Source organism: Spermophilus citellus (assembly GCF_964194105.1).
Source record: "Spermophilus citellus genome assembly, chromosome: 2".
Taxonomy (NCBI): domain Eukaryota; kingdom Metazoa; phylum Chordata; class Mammalia; order Rodentia; family Sciuridae; genus Spermophilus; species Spermophilus citellus.
The window spans coordinates 169,194,376-169,218,631 of NC_138183.1; the positions used below are offsets into that span (position 1 = coordinate 169,194,376).

The 24,256-nt window shown below is 34.7% G+C and overlaps 1 protein-coding gene across 3 annotated transcripts in view; it reads right to left on the reverse strand.

Annotated features, from left to right (window-relative positions):
- CNTN5 (contactin 5) overlaps positions 1 to 24,256 on the reverse strand; it is a gene marked incomplete at both ends in the record, with an annotated part of 738,975 nt that overhangs the window by 65,198 nt on the left and 649,521 nt on the right. For all 3 annotated transcript variants that reach the window (XM_081281778.1, XM_081281777.1, XM_081281776.1), the window contains one exon: positions 3,923 to 4,081. In XM_081281778.1, coding sequence (XP_081137904.1) covers positions 3,923 to 4,081 — 159 coding nt within the window. The remainder of the gene's footprint in view (positions 1 to 3,922; positions 4,082 to 24,256) is intronic.

Here is a 24,256-nt window from a genome sequence, read left to right on the forward strand (position 1 = left end):
ACTGCTTTTATTGCTCATCTCTGCTCTCTAGGAAATATTGTTAGAACTTATGTGAATAAAAAAGGAGATTCTCCATATTCTTATGTGTAAAGATCTTGAGATGATATCAGTCCTTGATTTCTATGTGATGTGTGTGTGTGTGTGGGGGGGACAAATGCGAGTGGGGTAAGGCTGTTGATTTGATGATAGTTCAGTTTTACTATGGCAAAGTGGGACTCATTCATCTTGAATTTTGCATGAGTCTCTCTTCTGAAATGTATAGAAAGTTACCAGGTTAGCAGCTCCATGGAAGGTGAGTGAACAGAGCACAGGCTGTATGGCCTGCCTGATAAATCTCACAGAATTGCAGGGCTGATTGTTGTAAGTGGTGACATGAAGAGGTGGGGGAAAACCTTCCCCTCTTATTGCACTGGAAACTGAGCACTGTACTTGGAGCACAAAGATCTGAGATATAGGAGAAAGGCCACCAATCCATGTATTGGGGAAATACTGAGCTACCCTTGCCACACATCAAGGTGGGAACAAGATTCCCAGACACCCTCTCTGGCTCCCTTCTACACTGTATCACCAACACTTGTCTTGGGTCCACCAGGATTTACCTTGCTGCTTCATTTCATTCTGCTATGGTAGGCAATTTCAGACATCTGTGCCCCTCCACCTTGTTACTTTTATTCTTATCTCCATAGAATTTAGCACACTTGCTTTTCTACCCAGCTTGTGTTCCTCCCTAATTCCTGAAGCTCTTCCACTGTGATCTTTGGAATTCATGATCTGTCAGCAGCAAAATCCCTTCTACACTTAATGTCCTCTCTGAATGTTCTGTTCTTTCAGTTTTTTACTCTAATAGGAATTGAGGACATTTTGCCCTTCTCAAGGGCTGATTCTCTTAAGATATTGCATAGAAGAATAAACAGCCTCCAAATGCAGATAATGTATGCTTTCTATAAGCAAACAAGTATGCAGGTATTTTTTTTTCCTATAGGAAAACAAAACAAAACAAAAAACAAACAAACAAACAAAAAACTCCCAAAGCTCTTATCACCTTTCCTTTCCTTCTAGTCTTCACTTAGTTTTTCTATTTCTTTTAGAGCAAAAATGTCTTGTTCTGCCTGTGGATTTTTTTTCTTTCCATTCTTTCTTGAACCCCCTCCAATCATGCTCTTACTTCCAGCTTTCCACCTTATCTTCTGTCTAGCTTACCAATGGTCTCTGTTATTGAAACTTTAAGGTCAGGTCTCAGTTCCTCATCTTCCTTGACCTGTCATCATCCTTTGACACTATTGATCACTTTCCCTTTTGAAATGCTTTTCACAGCTTAGGTGCCCTCACCTGCCTGACTATGCCTTATCAGGCTCTGTTGCTAGCATCCCAGTGCCACTCTTCCCTATTTTCTTATTACCTGGTGATCTTATCCAGTCTCATAATTTTAAACACCCTTTCTATGCTGATGACTCCAATATTTTCAGCCATGAATCTCTTGGCTAGACTCCAGACTCATGTTCAATGGCCTATTAGACAATTACACTTGAATAATATTTTGAAGGACTCATATTAAGGGAATGACAGTTTCTTTCTTACAGATGTAGCCAAAATCTTAGAGCCATTCTGAATACTTTTATTTCTTCCTGTCTGACTCCAATCCCTAAGTAAATTATGGTGTTTATGACCTCAAAATATGTTTATTTCTTCACTCCCCTTTGCAGTAAAACCTAACAATTTTCTGTAATAATTTCTCTCCCTTTCTTTCTTGAATTATTCTTATCAGACGTTATTGCCTACCATGGGACTAAAACTGTTATTATCAAGGTCGCCAATGGTCTTCATATAACTAAAACCAGTGGTCAATTCCAGTACTCATTTGAGATGTCAGCCACATTTGAAATATTTACTCTCTTCTGTGATAGTCTCATTTTTTTTCCTTCCAACAAATCACATTATTTTGATTTTATTTTCTCCCAATGATTACTTCCTGTCTGTATCCTTTGGCTGATTACCCTTCTCAACAACTTTTTACTATTGGTATATTCCAGGACTGGATTTTCATACACATTTCTTTAATTTATATTTATTTTCTTTGAGTTGACATGCAACCTTATGGCTTTAAATACAATTTATGTGATAATTTTACAATTTATAACTTTATCCTAAACCTCAAACTTGAGACTCCAAATGTTTCCAATTCTGACCAATTTTATGACTTGTCCTTTGTCACTCTGAAGCAATACCATCTCTCAACAATGATAGCTTCCTAACCAGTGTAGTGCCCCATCTCCTTACCTGTTTCATAATCTATTTCCAACATAGTTGGAATGAATGTATTAAAAGATAGGGAATATCAGTTCTCCAGTATCTCTCCATTCTTTCAGGATGTGGGACTGCCAACATCTCTTCAAACTCATCTTCTACCATTTTTCCAAATCTCATTCTGCCCCTACCTCATTAGTCTTCTGATACTTTTACATTGGTTCGTCCTTCTACTTGGGCTGCTTTCTCCCTTGGTATTGGCATAGCTAAATCTTCATCTCTTTTAAAAGTTCACTCAAATGTACCATCTCCATGAGGCATATGATGGCCACTCTATTTCAAATTATAACCTCCTGTTGCGAACTGAATTGTGTCCTTCTAAAATTCATATGTTGAATCCTTAACCTCCAGGGTTGCTTTATTTAAAAATGGTGTCTCTAAGGAATGATTAAAGTTTTAAGTAATCACAAAAGGGTGTTCTCTTCTTAGTATGCTTATAAAAAGAGACACCAGAGCATTTGCATGTGACAGCTTTCATCAGGAACCAAGTCAGCCAGAAAATTGACCTTGCAATTCCAACTTCCAAAAACTGTGAGAAAATACATTTCAGTTCAACATACTCAGTCTATGGTTTGCTATGGATGCCCACACCAACTAATATACTGCTTTACCAGTATACTTCTACCATACCATATCAACACAATTTATTTTTTTTTCCCACAGCACACATCAAATTCTGACATACTATGCAATTTATATGCTTATTTTGTTTTCTCTTGGTTATTTATACTCACGATGACAGTGAAATTTTTACAAAGGCAGAGATGTTGTTGTTAGTGTTCATCAATGTATCCTAAATACCTAAAGCAGTGATTTTAAAGTTCATTTCATTTTATGGTCTTACACACTTTTCAAATACCATGTTAAATGCATATCTTACTGTCAGGAGGTGAGTTTGGGGTTACACATCCTTGCTGGACAGTGCATTGAAGAAATAGGGGGAATTTAGTTTTAAAATATAAAAAGATGAAAATAATTTTTGGAATAATACAACTATAATGGAAACATCCTTAAAAGTGGTCATTAAAATACTATAATGTTTTAAATAATACAATTTATGATAGATTTTTTTATAAATAAATATGTGACTATAAAGGCATTGCACAAGGAATGGGGACAATGGAACACTCCTATATCCTAATTTTCCTGTGGCTTCTTGAATCTATAAAATAAAATTACAAAGAATTTCACAGAACTACGCACCAAGAAAAATTGCATTATCAGACTTTGTGAAATCCAAATAAAGCCTGAAGCTTGACTGAGAGAATTGTCCCAATGTCACTTTCCTGATTTGATAACTGTATTGTGGCTGTGTAAGATTTTATTATTGGGGGAAGGTAGGGAGTGGGTCCGAAGAAACTCTGTATTATTTTTACAACTTTTATGTAAGTCCAAAATGATTTCAACAAACAAACACGATGTGCTCTCTGTTTGGAAACTAAGAGGAAAGATAGGTAGCTTGCTTTTTTCAGTTCATAAAAAGAAGCAAACGGTGGTCAATAGTGTAATAAATAATAACAAGATTTCAGAACCTGAAAAGATCCTAGTGAGATTGTAAACAAATATCAATCATGAGATAGGAAGCTCTGGTTGTGTCTGATTTTGCCTTGGGACTCACCTGTTTTTACAGTTTGCCAGCCCAAGGAGAAGGGGCTGCGAGCCTGCAGGTTATAGGATGAGATCGGGCTGTGGTTGTCAGCTGCCGGACTCCAGGAGAGTGTGGCTGTGCTGTCGGTGATTTCCTCCACAATTACTATTCCAGGTGGACCTGGGGGACCTGAAGGCAAAAGGCAAAGGGCAAAGCTAAGTACAGCTCATTATGAGGAGCCAGAAGAAATTGTATTGCCAGTGTGGATCTCATCAAACTACATAATCATCTTAATGAAATATGTATTTAGTAATGAAAATTGACAGCAAAAAATTATGGGATGCAAGTTGGTTTCTAGGATTTCTGCAGGGAATTTAATTATAGATTGGATATTTTTCTGATGTTTTGTGCCTGGAGGCAACTACCAATTAGCATTATGTTTTATAGGAAAAGAAAAAAAAATAATTAGAAGCAGATACAGGGTATAAACATCAATATAAACTATAGTTGTTGAAATCTATCACAGCTTACAGAGGTTGCAACAGAGTGATAGTCAATGTTTCCAGAAACAAAAGCAATCCCATTTTCATGTTGAATAAACTTACAGTATATAAAATTGTGATGTGTTCTGTTAAGTATCTTAGACTGTAGCAAAAGACAATGAAGGGTTCTGAAGAAATTATAGTATTGATAAGGTAAGGACATATACCAGAAGTGAGACATGTGTAGAGTTGATGAAAATTTCAAGACTGAAATTAGGTTCTTTTTATTTATCTTTGTGTAAGGCAGTGTAGGTAGTGAATCAGAGGAGGTTAATTCTTTTTTGATCTTGAAAGAATTGCATAGTGTAGTGATGACTAATCTTTGTGAACATGAACTTCATGTTTAAAAAGAAACCATGATCTGATTTGAGGAGAAATGTATCATTGTATTATTGACTATAAAATAGTGATTTTAATAGCATTTAAAAATGCACAGCTATTTATATTGTGATAGCTAAAAGCAATGTCAGTTATCTCATTGACATTTTTTTCTGTTTTTTAATGTAGACAATTCAAGTTGCAAGAATGCTTTTGTTTTCAATGAAAAAAATTCTACCTTTAAGTGCTTTATTGTTGTTATTTTCTGAACTTGCTACACATATAGCAAGTTGCCGTCTGGATTTGGTGATTGGGATGACTGAGAGGTAAGGACTTTACTAGACTGCAAGGAGCTAAGAAATGATTTGGTGCTGAAAAGAATGAGCAGTTAGTGAAGACCTCTGAAACTGTCAACAAGAAAGAAACAACGAGCTGGAGAAAGAGTTTAAAAGCCTCATTGGGGCAAATGATGTTTTCAGGATATGAAGGATGAGCATTTTTACCCAGGCTGAGAAGAACTAGCAGCATATGGTAGAGACTAAAGATTTGATAGATATGGACTATTCATCAGAAGGGTGACAGAAAGTTGGGATTGTGGACAGAGTAGTACAGGATAAACTTGAGAGGGAGTAGCAGTTTTTCCTCCGAGAGAGAAGATGGAAGCAACAGGGAAGCCAGATAACACAGAAAGTCTTTGAGATTGCAAAAGTAAAAAGGCTTATTTTGGAAGGCACTCGTTTTTGTTTTTTGTTTTTTGTTTTTTTTTTTTTTTTTCACTAAAGTAGAAAACAAGACTGTCAAGCTGAGGCTGTAGCTCAGTGGTGAAGTGCTTTCCTAGCACTTGTGAGGCCCTGGGTTTAATCCTCAGAACCACATAAAAATAAATAAATAGAATAAAGGTATGTGGGGAAAAAAACTTTTATTTTTTAAAGACTATCTCCAGAAGTGAGAGTGATGGGATGAAAATGAGGTGACCCTAGAGAACAACAGGAAAGGGTTGGGATAGGGATATAGTAAACATGGAAGTGTGCAAAGAAGAGGCTATAAAATGATTTTGGAATAGTACTGGAGTTCAAGTTTGCTTGGAGTATATCATTTTGAAGGGAACTGAGGAACTTGGCAAGGTCTGGAATGCTAGGACCAGGAAAAGAAGAGAAGTTAAGGTTTAAGAGTTTGGCAGAGTTAGTCTTTATCATCAAAGATACTAAAGACATGGTGACTGTGGACTCAAGGTAGAGTAGCGGGTAAGGTGAGGCCAGGAAGTGCTGACAAATAAAAAGGAGTCAAGAGATGGGATTACTATTGTAGGAAATGCAAGAGTAGGATCATGTCTGTGAAGGGAGATTGGCAGAATTTGTTATTATTTCTTGAGAGGTAAAATAGTTTCAAGTGACTATTTGGTTTGCAGGAGAGAAGCGAATAAAATAACTATTAGGTTGACAAGTTCTAGGCATGTAAAAGTTTGTCTAATGTGTCAGCAGTATCAGTCTTGAAGCCACTAAAATAGTGGTTATACATATGGTGAGAAAAATAAATGTGATGTAGTTGCTAAAGTTGTTAAGACTGTGGTGACAGGAACAAGGAGAACATCTGTAATAACAATATCATGAGAAGAATATTAGTTATAATAATAATACTAATAGCTGTCATACTCTCCTGTACTATATTAAGGAGCTGTACTAAATGTTTTCCAAACATTAATGTATTCCTAGAGTGGATAATGAACTTTGAAATTATTTAATAAATAATAAATTATTTAGTCAATATCTTTATGTTAGGTTTGTGCTAGGCACTAGAAATTGGAGTCCATTCTAATGAACTGTTGGTGAATGGCATAACAGATTTGAATGCAGATCTGATTGTAAAATCTGATTTTTAGAAAGAAGAAAGGGGTAATATTCCATTGTGTATATATGCCACATTTTTCATCCATTCATCTATTGAAGGGCATCTAGGTTGGTTCCATAGTTTAGCTATCGTGAATTGTGCTTCTAAAAACATTGATGTGGCTGTGTCCCTGGAGTATGCTGTTTTTAAGTCCTTTGTGTATAGACTGATTAGAGGGATAGCTGGGTCCAATGGTGGTTCCATTCCCAATTTTCCAAGACCATACTGCTTTCCATATTTGCTACACCAATTTGCAGTCCCATCAGCAGTGTATGAGTGCACCTTTTCCCCCACATCCTTGCCAACACTTATTGTTTGTCTTCATAATAGTTGCCGTTCTTACTGGAGTGAGATGAAATCTTAGAGTAGTTTTGATTTGCATTTCTTTAATTTCTATGGAATTTTCAGATAAATGGATAGAGTTAGAGAAGCTAATGGTAAGTGAAGTTAGCCAATCCCTCAAAACAAATGCTGAATGTTTTCTCTGATATAAGGAGGCTGATTCATAGTTGGGTAGGGAGAGAGGGAGCATGGGAGGAATAGACAAACTCTAGATAGGGCAGAGGGGTGGGAAGGAAAGGGAGGAGGTATGGGGTTACAAATTGTAATGGAATGTGATGGACATTATTATCCAAAGTACATGTAAAAAGACATGAATTGCTGTGAATATACTTTGTATACATCTAGAGAGATGAAAAATTGTGCTCGATAGGTGTAGTAAGAATTATAATGCATTCTGCTGTCATATATAAATAAAAAATTAATAAAATAAAGAAGAAAGGGGTACAGAGACCCTATATCCTTTTATTAGTAATCTAGGAAGCAGTTTCCACTGAAAGAAGGAAGGAAAGAAAAAGTGTGTCATAAAGGCATATTTAAATTATATAGCGGACAGAGATGTAATTTGAAGAATAAAGACTTTGTGGTAGCCTGTGCCCAAGAGGATTACCCTCGCTTCCTTTCCTCCCTTTAAGTGTAACTCATTTCCATTTGACAAGTGGAGCCTCCTCTTTGACCCACCTTGAATCTGGGCTGTCCTGTATGGATCCAATAGATAATGGTAGATGTGACACTGTATGACTTCTGATATAAGGTCATAGGAAGCTTTGCCTTCACACAGGTCTCCTGGAAGGCATGTTGTGGGAAACAAGTGAAAGTTTGGGACTCCCATTCTCTAAGGAAGTCCAAGTTAACCATATGGAGGGGCCTATGAAGAGGTAAATATACCCAGCTTGCCTCCAGCTATTCTAGGCATCCCAGCCCAGGCAAAATGAGGGAAGAGACCTTCAGCTGATGCTGGCATCTGCATGAGAAACCTTAGGCATGAACTGCCTAGCAGTGTCCATTGGCTGCCTAAACCATGAAAGCAAGGAGTAGATGGATTTTTGAAGCTACTAACTTTTGTCACAGCAATGGCTAATTGGAATAGGCTTCAAAATGCCTTGTTTTGACAATTTGCCAACAAATTCATTTATTAAGCTGTTCTGTAGTGTTTCATTTCATATATTCTAATTATTCATCTCTTCAAAGGAAATTTATTAACAACTGCCTATGGGAAGTCTGATGAGAAACACTGAAGAAACAACTATTCAAAAATATACCTTTCTGAGCATAAATTTCTAAAAATGTTAAGATTGGCTCTTTTAAAAAGTCAAGATATATTTTTAATAATGGGTACTAATTACTATAAAGCTTTGGCTGGAAAAATATGTTCTTGGAAATTTACAACATAATAAAGCTTTAAGTTCTTTTTATTCTATGTGTCTATTTGCCAAAATATGGTCCTTAGCAAAATAATCAGTGACAGGGATAAAAATTTATGTACCCAGGATACTGATTATGGCTGTACAATTATTTATAATTATAAACCATTCTAAACAACTAATTGTCTAATAATCATATAATGTTTAAATTATAAATTCTTATGATAAACTATTAGGCTTCAATTAAGCTGTCTAGTATTAAAGGCTATTTAATAACATGCAGAATGTTCATAATTTAATAAGTGAATAAAATGGATTACAGAATTGGATGTAAATATGAATGTTATCAGTTGTAATGTGACAAATATGCAACAGAAATACTGGAGAAAAATAAATCATTACTTGGATATGGGGCTAGATGATTTAAACTTTATTCATATTTGTTTGGGTCTTCTAAGTCTATAATAAGCATATATTGATTCTAAAATTATTTTAAAAATTGTTTGAGAAAGTTTCTATATTGTGATGTTTTAAGTGCTTTCCTAAGGATATTCAATTTGACTAAACAAACATTCACTGAGTATCTAGTAGTGTGTACCACTGTGAGCAACCACGGGAGGTGGCAAAGGGGAAGTGGTTGCCAAAGGATAAGATGGAGTTTTGGCCATGTGTTAAAATCCAGTGGCAGAGACCCATTTTTCATTAGAAAAAGAAAGTGCTTTAGAAATGTATTTCATATCATGGTAATACTTGTTACATTGGTTATAATTTTTTCTGTAATTTCCACTCAACATGGTACTTGACATATATTAGGTCCTTAAGAAATATTTGCAAATGATAAAGCAGGAAAAGTGAAGGAAGAAGAGGAAGAGTTATATTTTGAATTTGTAATGTTGTATAACTATAAATAAGATGTTTTAAGGGATGGGGTTGTGGCTCAGTGGTAGCGTTCTCGCCTCGCACGTGTGAGGCCCTCGGTTCCATCCTCAGCACCACATGAAAATAAATAAATAAAAATAAAGGTATTGTATCCAACCACAACTAAAAAATAAATATTTCTACAAAGATGTTTTAAAATAAAATATTAGACAAAGATGCTATATAATATTTTTTGTTAAATTATTAGCATAGTGATATTTTTTCATGTTTAAGATGGCAATACTAATGAAAGAATAGCTACCTATGAATAAAACAATGTGAGTTAATAGTAAGGTTTATTAGAACTTAGAGTTTTATAACCTGTAGATAGATAATTTTTCAAAATCCTTGTAAATATGAAAGATTTGTGAAGAGATTACTGTAATGATATTCCTAAAAAAATACTGGTGGTGTTATTTACCTCCTTAAAAATTATACTTTTAAACCATAGTAATAATGAAAATAAACGATCATTATTTCATTTGTCTTGGCTTATCTATGATGTACTCCTGGGGAAATATTTTTAGATACTATATACTGAGTGCTTCCTTTGTATATTTATAGCTTCCTTTGTATATTTAGGAATGAATTATACTTACATATTAGTAGTCAATATTTTGTTTTTAATACCTGTTAATAATGGTCCTATTTTTACCATCTTTTGACTTAAACAATCAAGCAATAAAAGTTTTCTTAAAATCATGTTGACATCTTTGAACATAGATTGGGAGAAACATATCTTACTGGCAACAAATGGTGGCAGCAGTAGTATCTGCATCTGATACAGATGCCATCCATTTAGCAAAAATCTCATTACACGCTATACATAGCTGTAATGATTCAGTGTCAGATGGGCAACAATCTGGCATGTTTTTTTTTTCTCCCCAGGGACAATGCTATTATGTAGAATCAGTAAAATAAATATTTATTGGAAAATAGAAAATTTAGAAAAACAGGCATAGTCTGTTCATATCTTCATGTTGAGCATTACAGAGCAAATGACAGTCCCCAAAACCCTCAGTCAAGGTTCTGCCCAGTACTGCCACCAGATGGCCGGCAGATCTACTCATTCTAGTGACCCATTAATGTTCAGTTACAAAATTTTCTTTTGTTGAGGAGCCACTGCCTTTTAAAGCTGTAAAATGAATTAGATACATTTCTCCTTTAACCTCTAACATGGTGATTATCATACTGGAGACCTGAAACAAGGACCTGAGGCTTCATAGACTAATTCATCAGCATTGCAGATTCCCGGAATTTTTAACTTAACTGAAGTCATCTAGTTCAATTATTATTATTTTCAGATAAGGAAGGAGTACCTGAGACAAAATGTCTCAAAGACATTGAAAGTATCTTCCTGCTTTTTGGGGTAAGGATTGGCTATAAAACCATGAAGTAGGGATAGGTTTTTGTCTTGACAACCAGTCACATTAGTCCACTTACTACAGTGTGGTAGCAATGAGCTATGTACTGACTACTTCTGATAATATTGCTGGCACTCCCTATCTACCACTAGTTGTCCACTTAGAGTTCTTGTGGTGTGAGCATCTGACCCTTCACGAAGAACACTGTGGGACTTCCTGCTAATGTTGAGGCTGACTCCCAAGCCAAGAAATATTTCTGGCTTTTTCTCATCTAGATAAGGTCATGTTCTCTTCCTGATTCTAAGACTTACTGATTCAACAAATTTCCCTATTGTGAAACATTTATTACCTTCTAAATGTATTCAATTTGTTTTCATGTTTATTTGATTTGAGGGACTCTCCTCTTGATTTCCTCATGCAGGAATTTTAGAAGTAAAATTAAAGTTTGTTAGAATTCAAAATATTTAATGAAACTTTGTTTCATATCACTTAAAACTGAAGTGAAAATTTGGTACTAAATATGCTGTATTGTTCTAAATTTGTTCTATTCTTAAGCCTGTCAATAATTCTCCAGGGCAGATGTCTTTTCTAAACACATCCAGAAATATGCAGTAGAAAGGAAGGGAGCAGCATGTCAGTTAAAATGGAAGTAAAGTCCTTCAGCTGTCCTTCTAACATGAAATGAAGAGGAGGCTTAGTGACTGTCCAGAACACAGATGAATAAAATCAATAATTCAGACTACAAGGAAAAAAAATATTTTATATATATATATATATATATATATATATATATATATATATATATATATATATAAAATATTTTTATCATGCATGTAACTCATCTCCAGTGAACCATCCACTACAGAAGTCTACTTTCTATAGACCCAATTGAAAAGGCCATATGTAAACATCAAAATATTTCAATAAAAAGTAATATTTAATCAACAATGTGACTAGATTAACAACTGGTTGTTGAGGTTTCTACCAAATTATGAGGAATTATAGTATGCCCCTATGTAGGAAGTATGGTATTATTGACAGAATATTTTTATGTAAGAAAATATCTCCTGATATACTCTTGACATACTGGGATGGCTAAGTCCAACCCCAGGCAGAATGAAATCATTTCTTCTTTGTCCTCATTGTGTCTCACGAAGCCTGGGTTTTTTCTTGGGTTTATTTACTGTTATAACTTAAGTGAACCTTTCCTAACGTTTTGAATCCTGTCTGTGTAACTTGTCCCTCAGCATGAAATTCTGGCCCCTCCTCACTTTGCCTATTTAACAGCTGTTTAGGCTTCATATTTCAAATATCTGCTCAAGTTTCACCTTCTTAGGGAAATCTTTCTGACCACCTTGATAGGTAAATTTATTGTATTTTATGTATTCGTTGTACCCATATACTTTTCATTCATAGTTGAAATAAAAATTGAAATCTTTTTTACTTATGTGATAATTTTATTAATGGGGGCTCTGCTCTTTAGCTTGTAGGTACAAGTGGGCTGGAATTGTGTTCTAAATTTATTTCACTACTGTCTTTCTAGTACCTAGGACACTGCTTAAAACATAGTGTGTTGCAATACAGATTTGTAATAAAGGATTGAATAATTTTTATTAACAGATTAGTATAGCTATTGACTTAATATTTGTATACCTTTTCACTGGATATCAAAATATGAAAAAGTATTTCATATTTACAAATTATATAGCACTATTCTAAAAGAACACCCTCTCATATATGTATATATGTTATGATAGATATATAAATCTCATGTTGCATTTTAATCTTTCTTAAATGCCACTAATTAGATACTAACCTGTCTATGGTATATTTCTTTAAAAAAGGAGGAGGAGGCTGTTTGTGTCTTTCAAACTTTGATTTTGATGAGCAATGAAAATGAAATTTCTGGGCTGTTTGTAAAGAAAATGTGGATTTTCTGAGCTTTACATAAAACTACTGAATTTCAATTTCTATGATTAGAGCTTAAGAAACTATATTTTGTACAAGATGTATAGGAAATTTTTATGTATGTATTTCAAGAAAAAATGATCTATAGAATAAAAGAGTTATACAAAGAATCAGAAAAAAAATTATTATAGTCCTGACTCTTTACTGTAAAAGCTTTAGCGCCTTGGGCAGATTTTTGAAACTCATTAAGTCTCAAATTTCTTACATTATATAGAGAGGATGATAATATTAGTCTCATTGTGAGTACCATGTAGGGTAACACATGTAAAAAGTGGTAAATGATTGCAATACTAGCATTAACTTGGCCTCTCACTACTTGGTAATTTTGACAATATCAACTTCAAAAGGCATTTCTTTCCAATGAAAATAAAAACTCATGTACACATGTGATTTCATCTAAATAATGTGGAAATATATGTAACTAATTTGAAAACAACAAAAATGTACTATTAGCAAATTCAATATTTTATTGGGAGGATGGAAATAGGAAAGATGGTAGAATGAATTGGACATAACTTTCTTATATTGTATGTAAATATAAAACCAGTATAACTCCACATCATGTACAACCACAAGAATGGGAAATTATACTCTATGTACATATACTATACCAAAATACACTCTGCTATCATGTATATCTAAACAGAATATGAAGTCTTAGAAAGTTCAGGCAACTCACCTAAAATTGGTACATAATACTACAAAAGTGGGTTCAGATTCGAGTCTCATTTTTATTTGCATCTATAACTTAGTTTTAACTCCTTGTTATTCATTGTCATGTAGCACTATTTCAAATAATTCAGCAAAGACAACACATAGATTTCAGAAGATTAAAAGTTACTAGCAGAGACAAATGATTTTTTTTTTCAACTGAGAATGAATTTATAGGTAGAAACAGCGTGTTAGAGATGAAATGGTCTTTGTGGTTGACTCCCTGTCATTCATTTTACCTGTCCCAGCATTCTGTTGGTAATACCTCTTTTTCCTCCTTCCCATTATCTGGGTTACCCTGATTAGTCTGTCAGTCTTGACACTCTCATCAATAAATCTAGTGATTGGTTTAGACCTAGCTTCCAGAATCAATCAGATCAGGGTAGTCTTAGAGCAATGGGTGTTGGTTCAGAAGAAAGAACATGATCTAAATTGGTATGATCAGATGAAGGGGTGGACATTCATTGTATAGTTGGGGGAGAGGGGCTAGTAGCTTCTGTTGCATGTGAACAAGGAAACATTGAGATTCTTATTCCTGTCAATCAGCCTATTTCATGATATTACATAATAGATGACAGAGTGAAAAGATGGAAGTACCATGGTCTTAAAGAAAAAGTTGATATTCTGAATCAGCCAATTTAACCCGCTTTAACTTTCTGTCATCAGTCCATATATTTCCTATTTTTTCAGACAATTTGAGTTAGGTTTTGTAGTACTTGCAACTGGGAGCATTCTTGGATATAAACAATAGCTCAGAATTCCCTTGGTTTATGAAGGATCAAAACATCAATGATTCCTTATTTTTATTAAAACTGGTTATATTATTATAAAAAACCTGAAAAGGTTAGTCTTCAAAAGTATCTACTGTAAAGATATAGTTGTTGAAACTGAAAAATGACAAATTGATTTAAAAAAATAAAAACCTATGGAACAGCTGACCAACTGGAAGCAGACAATTGGGTAAAAACAAAATTGAAAGGAATAACTAAAATGGACTAAAATTTATCTATAGGATAAGGGAAACATCACTTTTGAATAGAGAACTCAGACTCTTTAAAGATAAGAGTGCTATAAATGATGTATTCTTATGATCATAAACATTGACAAAGGATTAGAAATCCAAGAATTTAAAGCAAAATTAAAACCGCTCATTTTACAAATCTATTATCAAACATTCTGCGTGTTTCTCTTTGCTATTTTTATTTTAAAAACTAATCATGAAAGAATCTGCTGTAGAAGGACAAAGACAAAATGTCTACTTGACAGCTTTGAGAGGTGAAGGCTGAGCAGAGGACAGCTGAGACTTACGTTCTCATGCCATTTTCTAGCAATATTACTTGAGAATAAACTTTGCATCTCAGAGGAATGGCAAGTTCATTAGATGTGGAGGCTGGCAGGATGAGTTTTTCAGCAATGATTCCAAGAAAACAGTTGCTATGGACTAAGGTCTCAAAATAGAAAAGGGGACTTTGTATGTGTGTGTGTGTGTGTGTGTGTGTGTGTGTGTGTGTGCAGGGGGTGGGGTGGGGGAGTGAATAAGCAAACAAATATGCCCAAAGACTGAACATTTCAAACTATTTTGAATAGAGTCAGAAGATAGCTTAAGTTCAATCAGAGTAGCAGGATTTATAAAGGTGGAGAAATGTAGGCTGGGGAAGGCAATATTAGGGCCGTGAGTTTGAGCTTAATTATGCAGGTAGTGAAGAACCAGGAAATGTTTCTGAACTGGAGGTGGGAGCCCTTATAGAGAAGATTTAAGAGTAGAATGAAAGAATATTCTAAAATTTCAGGCTTGAATAAATTGGTAGAATTGAGAGGGTAACTAGAGGAGTTTTTCTGAAGGTTTCTTTTTTTTTCAATTTAAAGCAATTAAGTTTAAGTAGAATAAATTCTGATGACATTGGAATGCAGAAGTGGTAGGATGCTAGTTTGGAGCCAGAAGAGAGTTGAAATTTCAAGAATAGTCATTCTGGGCAATGTGATGAAGAGTCAAACATGAACAGTGATATTACTGACCAGTATTGAGAATGAAAATGAAGTAAAATCTAGTGATGTTACAGGGACTGAGTTAATAACTATTTCATTAGATTCTTTATCCCTTATGTATGCTAATAATGAAAAACAGGTGATACAGATTAAAAATAGACATGAGAGACATCAAAGAAGTCTCGAATTTCAGGTAGGAATTGAGTTAGGTGTAGCTGGCGACTACTGGAATAAAAGGAAATCCAAGTAAAAGAGGAAGACTCAATAAAGGGGGGAGGCGGGCTGAGGTTGTAGCCTATTGGTGGAGCGCTTGCCTAGAACATGTGAAGCACTGGGTTCGATCCTCAGTACCACATAAAAATAAATAAAGGAATTGTGTTCATGTACAACTAAAAATAAAAAAAAAAGATGGGGAGGCACCTACTGCAGTAGATTAAAGGAAGCTGTTAGAGGTTTCATGTCTCAAGTGTGATATTAATATACACATGGCAAGTTAGACCTAATGTAGGTCCCCCATAGCTGCAAATAGGGGAAAGGAGTAGGGTACTGGCCCTTAGTTGGCTGATACAGTAAATAATTTTTTAAAACTCCGTTCTTGAACTTATAATTTTAGAGGAACACATAGTCTTTTATTTAGCTTTCCTGTTTTATTTATCATATACTCCAAGTATCCAGAATTCTGTGTGTGAATCATTCTTAGCCATTTGCATTTAGTTTTTATTTTTTTAGCTTTTAATTGGTGCATTATATTTATACATAATAGAGGAATTCACCATATCATATTTATACAAGTGCATAACATAATTTGATTGATCACATTTCTCTGGTTCCAATTTAAATCAATAGTTCTTATGAGAATGAGTATGTGTGTATGCATGTATGTTTTAAGAACTGAGTGGAAAGTAGAATGGAACTATGAAAAAAGTCTGAAGGACTTACAGGGAGTGTTAAACTTCAAAGAGAATTCCCGAAAACTCTCACCACAGCATTTTTATCAATTTCACTGTATCTGTGCCTATACTTTATTGACATAGGATGTGGCAATATGTGTAATATTAAATGCCTGTTACTATTGTTTATTCAATTATTATGCTATCTTCTCTCCATTCTTCCCTATTTATCTCACGAGTAAAATTTAATCTCTTTGGGGGAAAGTGTTCCATATTAATTCACTCATACATTTAATTATTTGTTCAATAGTATTGAGAAACATTGCCCTGTGCTGAACCCTGGGGCTAAGGGAGCAAATGGGAAGGAAGTTTCCCACTCTTATGACATCTACAATTATGGTGAGGAAAAGGAAGTAAATAAATGAATGAGATCATTTTAGATAGTAATAAATGCAATGAAGAAAGCAAAATGAAGTGAGCATCAGGTGTTAGGGGGCACATTAGAGAAAGCCGAGGAATAAATAAAAAGAGCCATGTAAAGATAATGAACACTTTTGGGGGGATAAAATTCCTAATTACTAATGAGTGCGGCATGTCGGAAGAACAGAAAACTGGTGTGGTTACAGAATGGTTAAGTAAGAGGAGGGAGAAAGATGATAATGTTGGAAATATCAACTGATGCCATATAATAGAGGGATTTGAAGGTAAGAGTAAGGAATTTAGATCTTAGAATAAAATCTTGGAAGTCATTGGATAGCATAGGGGAAAGCCAAGGGAATAAAGTCTTGAAAACCAAGGAGAAAAAGTCTGCTGGAATCCCTCAGAGGCTGTAGAAAGCCTTTGTGCAAAATCTTTTAAAATTGTTTAAAAAAAAAGTGTGCATTTTTTCTTTTCCATAGGGCTTTGTAACAAATGTCAACTGTGATGGTTCATCAAGTTACTTTTGGAAGATGGTATTATCAAAAAGTAGATGTCAGTAGATGTCAGTGACATTGGCCCTCCCTGAGGATTCTTTGGTTGTTGGTCTCTTGCAATCTTACTTAGAACATGATGATTCTTCTATTAGTAGGCAAATTTTTTTTAAAAAAAGATATCACCCACTCCCCTCACACCAGTCTTATAAGACTAGAAATTAATGCATTATTCCAAAGTTTAATTTTATAGCATGCAGTTGTCACTGGAAGGCTGGATTGTGAGTCAGGCTATAAGGAGCTATGTGATTGATTCAGACTAGTGAGTTGTAGGATAAAATGACTCGTGTCATTTTTGACTGAAGCATTGAATTGCCAATGTAACAGTCTCCAGAACATCATGTTTAAAATGTTTATTAAAGAATTTTCTTGTTTCATTTTTAGAAAAATACAAACACTTCCTGGTCAATTATCACAAACATCAGGTGAAAGGTAAATTAACCAACAATTCCAGGAGGTGAAGTAGGCATAAATATTTAATGTAGTTTTACATGAGTTGAGTTGAACACACTTTATTCCAATATAAAAGTAATACTGTCCATCCATCGAGGGTGATCTTTCTGAAATGGAAAATAGATATTTGAGTCTATTGTACAAACTGTCGAGAATAATTAAAAATATTCAACTTGTTTATTTAAAAGCTCAAGCAATCCACATGTTATTCTGAAATTCATTTATTAAACTAGAATTACATAAATTCTAAGAACAGATCAGTAAAGAAATCCTGTAGGAAAGTTCCCTATGAGGTGCTAAAATATGCAAGGTACCATGTTTCTGCACAGCTTTCTATAAATCCAATGTTGGGTTGCTGTGTATGGCTCATTATGATTCTGCAATGCAGATTAAGAAAATCATGGAAATGAGTAATTTATAGATATCCCTGTGATTTACTTTCACAAACATACTATGAGAGAAATTTGGAATTATTGTTTTCCTTGAAAAACTGGGGCAACACATTTATAAGGCCATTTTCCTTAGGATAAGTATACACTTGACAATACTATGGACTAAACTCTAAGTGGGACACTGGATTTAATGTTTTTTTTTTCCTAAAGTATAAATTTTTACTTGTTCTCACTTATTTAGATTTTCTTTCATATTTTTTTTTCTGGAAAGCAACATGAAGGCATATTTTTCATGGTCTTAGAAATGAACAAGAGTTGACAAACATGTATCTAGGATCTGTAATTTCATATTTTTACTAATTAAATCAGTAGTCCTCAAATGACTTAAAAAAGAAGAAGAAATATTACTCCCTGGGTGCTTAACTTATCCAAAAATGACTGAGCCATAATGGAGAGAGGGCTGTCTCATTTTTCTTAGGTGACTGCTGGTTTATACTCTCAGGATTTTGGTATGCAACTGTAGAAAGAGCATTTACCATTAGATCTCAGAACATGCTAAAAGATGGCTACTTTCATATGGTGATAATAATCTTGGTAAAATCCTGATGCCACCATCTAACTCATTTGGAGAAATGAAGACATAATATCTTCAGATGCACTTAAATAGATCAGTCTTCAGACTGCATAATCTGAAACAGATGTTCCCTATAACAGATGGATTACAGGAAGAGTCTGTTCACTGGGTATGATCAATGTTGCTTTTTAACTTGACAACATTCTGTGAGATGAGGTTTTGATGTGAGTATATGAGCATTATTTCACTGATACACATATCAGGTGATAAAATGTTTATAACAGTGATTAGGTATTAAAAATGAAGTTTGCTAATAATAGGTTTATTTCTTGAGTTGGCATAAAAGAAATAATTATATGAACCAATAACCTCCTGAACAAAACATGTAATTTAAACAGACTTGCTTTATGCCATAGTTTTCTGTGATTAATGAACACTTAACCAAATCAGAATGCTGTCAAAAGAGAATGCTTGCACTTCCGGTGTAGATAATTATGTGATTTTCAAATTAAAAAAAAATCCTCTTTCTTTGTGATTTTATATTTTTGACCAAGAAGGCTTTAAAATTTAAGATATAATTCAAGAGAAACGTCAAAGTCACTCATTCTATGTGGTTTCATTTTTTTAAATATGAGTATTTTGTGTGTCAATTCCATTTCACATTTATTTTCAAGCCTTTTCGTTTTCTTGGAGGTGGTGAGAAAGGCATTCTGCTAATTTTTACATTGCTTCCTTGCCCACTCAACTGAAGGTATGGGGATATTTTATGCAAACACTCCTGGTATGAATATTAATATCTTAAGAATATACCTTTAACTGTTTCTTAGTTGTGTTTTATTGTAAACGTATTTGAAACACTGCAGACAGGAAGGAGATGACGTCAAAATGCCTTCTATCACTGAACAGGGTGAACAAAACAATCAGAATACTATTGGCTATTCAGTCAATAGATAATGAACTAGGGTCTCCCTTTAAATGTAGACCATTTTCCTGACCACACAAACCATGAAGAGCAATGGTTCAACTCATTAATCCTAAAGATAAGGATTAAGGAGTTCTTCCTAAAATTAAGACTTTCAATAATATCTATAATTTACAGAGAAGCATTCTATTATTTGAAATTTCATTCTCTTATTTAAAATAGCAAATTAAATATTATTATCCTCCCTTTTATATGAGGAGGCTAAATCCAAAAGAAGTCAAATAACTCATCCATGGTATGCTTTACTGTCCAGAGTGAGAAAAATCCTGGCCCGGGGTATTTTTCTAATGTGACCATGTGTTGGTTGGGTCAACATATTATTATAAGAATTTTAAACAATTTGAGTTGTTTTTAAATTAGGCTATTGAGATTCAACTAACATGTACTGAATACCAGCTCTGAATTAGGTCCAGTGCTCAAGCAGATATAAGACTTTTCCCCCCCCCAAATTCAACATAAATACAGCCAACCTTTCTCCACTAGTTTTTTTTTCAAAATATAACCTGAGATAGAACACTGTATCTCATCTTTGCAGTGCCTACACTTTTGAAGCTAATAGAGGTTAATCTCTATTTTAATGAATTGTTCTTTTCTGAAGCTAGGAGCTAGTTTTTCATTTTTCCCTGTTTCAAGGCATCTCAGCAGATCTGCATGTTTCTAAAGGAAAAAAAAATGCTTATCTACTTAACAGAGAGAGTAGAAACCTACTTACTCATGACTGCCAATCATTATATGTTATGTGTCAAATTAGATTTTTCCCATACTTGCTAAGCACTAATGTAAATACATTTTAATTTTAAAAAAATAATAAACACCTTTTCTTTGAACGATTTTACCAAGAGCAAGTAATATTTTTTCTTGGCATTTATAGACATCATCTGGTGTTCAGTCTCCCCTACCCACCCCCCACACACTCTTTCACCTCACTTCCTCTAACTCATTAGAGAGCTAATTGTCTTTGTAATTCCAAATTAAGGAGTACTTAGTGAAACGAAGACATTACCTTTGCCAGGTGTTTGGGAGGACAAAATCCAATCTGCAGTAAAAGTCAAGAGAAGTTTCTTCTGATCAGTGCTTGTCCTTTTTGTCTTCAATACTTGGATTTTGTATTGTTCAATGAAGAATATGAGACCAGGCTACATAATGTATGGTGTTACCTAAAATCAAGAAAACAATTAAAAATTGAGTATCTTGGAACATAGACTAAAATCAAACAAAATTTCTGAATAGAGACTGAAGTAAACTTACCAATTTTCCCTTTATTCTTGAAGATGTGACCTGTCATTGGTTGACACTCAGCAAAACTTCTACTTGGAGCTTGGCTCTTGGTGACCACATTAGGGTTATCAAAAATGGGCTGTACATTATGAATATGCTCTATAAGACCTTATGTTTCAGGTTTCACAAGATACTACTCAAACTTAAAAACCACACTAGAACAGTATAGGTGACAGTCACAGGAAATAGAATGTATTCAGAAAAAAATAGGTCAGTTTTACATGTGATTGGCAATTGGGTAGTCGTGTCTATACAAAGTATATGAAAAGTGAATAAATAGGATGATTCCCCCCCCAAACTTTTCAAACAAATTAATAGACAGATACAAATTCCTTTCTATATTTTGCTTATGTAATATTGGTGTTGTTAAAACCATCTTATTTAATGTTAAAGACTGTTTTGTTTTTATGACTCATGGTATAATTTACCTATACTTGGGCAGGAAACACATCTAAGTGTTGAAAGAACTGTAGCAGTTGGAGTGAATATCAAGTACTTTCTAAAGCACCTGGGAGTTTTGTTCTTGCCTCATAATTGTAGGGTTTGAAAGAAAGTTTAAAATGAGAGAATAAAAAGCAACCATACAGAAAGAGATCTATTATTTATAGGTGCTTAATATTTCCAAAGGTGTCTTGTGCAGAAGTGATTGATTGTTTCTGTTGAAACCCCAGGGCATCTACATAAAAAGCTCTACAAGATTCTGAAAAAAAACAGTTGTTTGAATTTAAAATTTTAGATGATTGGCAAGATGTGGGGCAAGAAGTCCAGACAGTAAGGTTAGTGACTATTCACATCAAGATATAGAATAAAGTGTTGCCCAATGATGCCATCTGTGATCACATGGGCAAAGATTAGGTACTTCAGAGGATTAGAGAATGTGAGGCTTTCAAACAGGTGAATGGGCATGAAAAAGTGCTTCATTTGCAAACTTATATGGAGTTACTGTTCTTCTCTTTCTTGGTTCAGTCATTGCATCTCCTGTAAGATTCTGCCAGCCTTTCATCTCTTTGATAAAAATTCCAACTACTAGGCAAAGCTTGTCACTCCATCCTGGTTTCTTACTGTAGTCCTTCCTTCTTTTGTGCCCTCCTCCCTCTTTCCCTCTCTTTCTTTCTTGTCTTCCACAGTTATTAATATTTCAGGAATTATAATGTATCAGGAACTGAGAGAATATACAGGACATAATGTTGAAGAGATAGAAATGACCTGACACTTGACAGGGAAAGAGGTACAAAATACTAGCTCAAAGCCAGCCCATCTGGGCTCTCCTCACTATTCTTTATCTGTCAGGGTGACATTCAATAAGTTCCTAAACCTTTCTGTGTCTTGATTTCCTTACCTTCAGATTAGAACTAAAAGTAGTACCTCTCTCACATTGTGTCTACATAACATGCTAAATGGATGAAGTGAAATAATTCATATGGAGTCTTTAACACAGTGCTTGACATTTGGAGGAACTTAGTAAACGTTAGCTGAATTTTAAAATAATTACTACTAATAAGGCTTATAGTCAGAGAGCAAACCATGCTGCCCATAAACTGGTAAGAGCATTACTCATATTGTGATGTAAAAAGACATGTTCCTCCATATCATATGTTATCCATGGTTATTAGCTGGTTAGCTCTGTGCCTGCCACACATTGAATACTCTATAAATGTTTGATGAATATATACTGATTGAAGAGTGAGTGAGGTTCAAATAAAACTACCTGCCCAAAGTCATTCTGTAAGAGATGTGTGTGTGTGGGGGAGTCTCTGACTTTAAATCTTCTGATTTTCTTAAGATTATGCACTGCCTTCACACAATATTGCTTGCCTCTCCACCTGCTGTAATTTGGTTATTACATTCATCATCCATGGAATTTACCCTTGCCAAGTTTATCAGTGACTTCAGAATCACTCTATTCAGTGGTATATATTATTTCTTATTTTACTTGTTTTTTTTACTCTGCTATATGGGAATTATCTTCTCTCTCTGTTCAAATGATATGATTTATTTGGATTTTTCTCCTAGTATCTGTCACTGGCAGCCATTTCACAATCTCCTTTGCAAATCCCTCCTCCTCTTTATCATGATACTTCAGTACTTCCCAGGATTTTATTACCAGCATTTCCCTTATTTTTCACATGCTACTTTGTAATTTCATTCCCTTTTGACTCTAATATGCTGACAGTGCCCAAATCTACATATCAACTCCAATGTTTCTCTTCTGACCTCCACAGGCACAAACCTATTTGCTTATGGAGATTTGTTTCTGGAGAGCCTTAACTTAAATGCTGTTCATTTACTTAGCATTCACTTTTCTCAGAGTCTTCCTGATTACGTGAATCTGATCAATCTGATCATGATCATGAGTAATGATTGTTTTCTTGGGTTGGGGCACATAGTTTATCATATAAACCAGAGCAGCTTTTGAAGTGAGGATGCCTCATAACCAAATACTCTGACACTCTAAGTATGACTTGGAACTGCCTTAGTCTGACCCAAGTAGGGGATCTGCCTCCCATTGACCATCTAAGCATTAAAACTGGCATTCATCTTTGCTTCCTCTTTCTTCTTTAGCATAGTCAATAGGTTGTCAGGTTCTGTAGATTTTATCTCCATACTATCTTTTGGGTCTATATCTCCTTTTCCCTACCCCTTATTTTCTTTTCCCAGGCCCTTGTTATTTCTCACCAGAATTACTGTACTGTGCCCTACTTATTCTATTAGCAAGCCACTGATCTGTAAAGCACTCTCTGAGGTTGTCCAAAGGATCTTCCTTTAGAGCATATCTGATCATGTTCCTTTCCTGATTGATCGTTAAGTTTTAGCATAACAGTTCCTTCTCATGGCATTGGAAAGCATTCATACACAATTCTGTCTTACCATTTCTTCCTGTTGCATTCTAGAACTTTCCTGGTATAATGTAGGTACTCATTAAACAATGAACCCTACACACCAGGAATTTGCTTCAAGGTTACATAAATGGGAAGTGACAGTATTTTTGTATTATGATGTCTGCATAAGAAAAATAGGAGCTATCAGTGGAACGAATTACAGAGTGAAATGTGATTACCTTACAATTTTGACTCAAAATATTTGATATAAAACCTCAGAATTTTTCTCAAAATGAGTAATGTCACAATCTTTGTTTCAAAATGCTGCCATCAAGAAACTTGAGAAAATCTGTCAGTTGATGTAAATACCAGTGTCTAAAAGAGAGGTTGGAAGTGGATGAGAGGTGGGAGGGACAGGGAGAGAGAAGGGAAATTGCTTGGAAATGGAAGGAGACCCTTAGGGTTATACAAAATTACATACAAGAGGAAGTGAGGGGAAAGGGAAAAATAATACAAGGGGGAGAAATGAATTACAGTAGAGGGGGTAGAGAGAGAAGAGGGGAGGGGAGGGGAGGGGAGGGGGGATAGTAGAGGATAGGAAAGGCAGC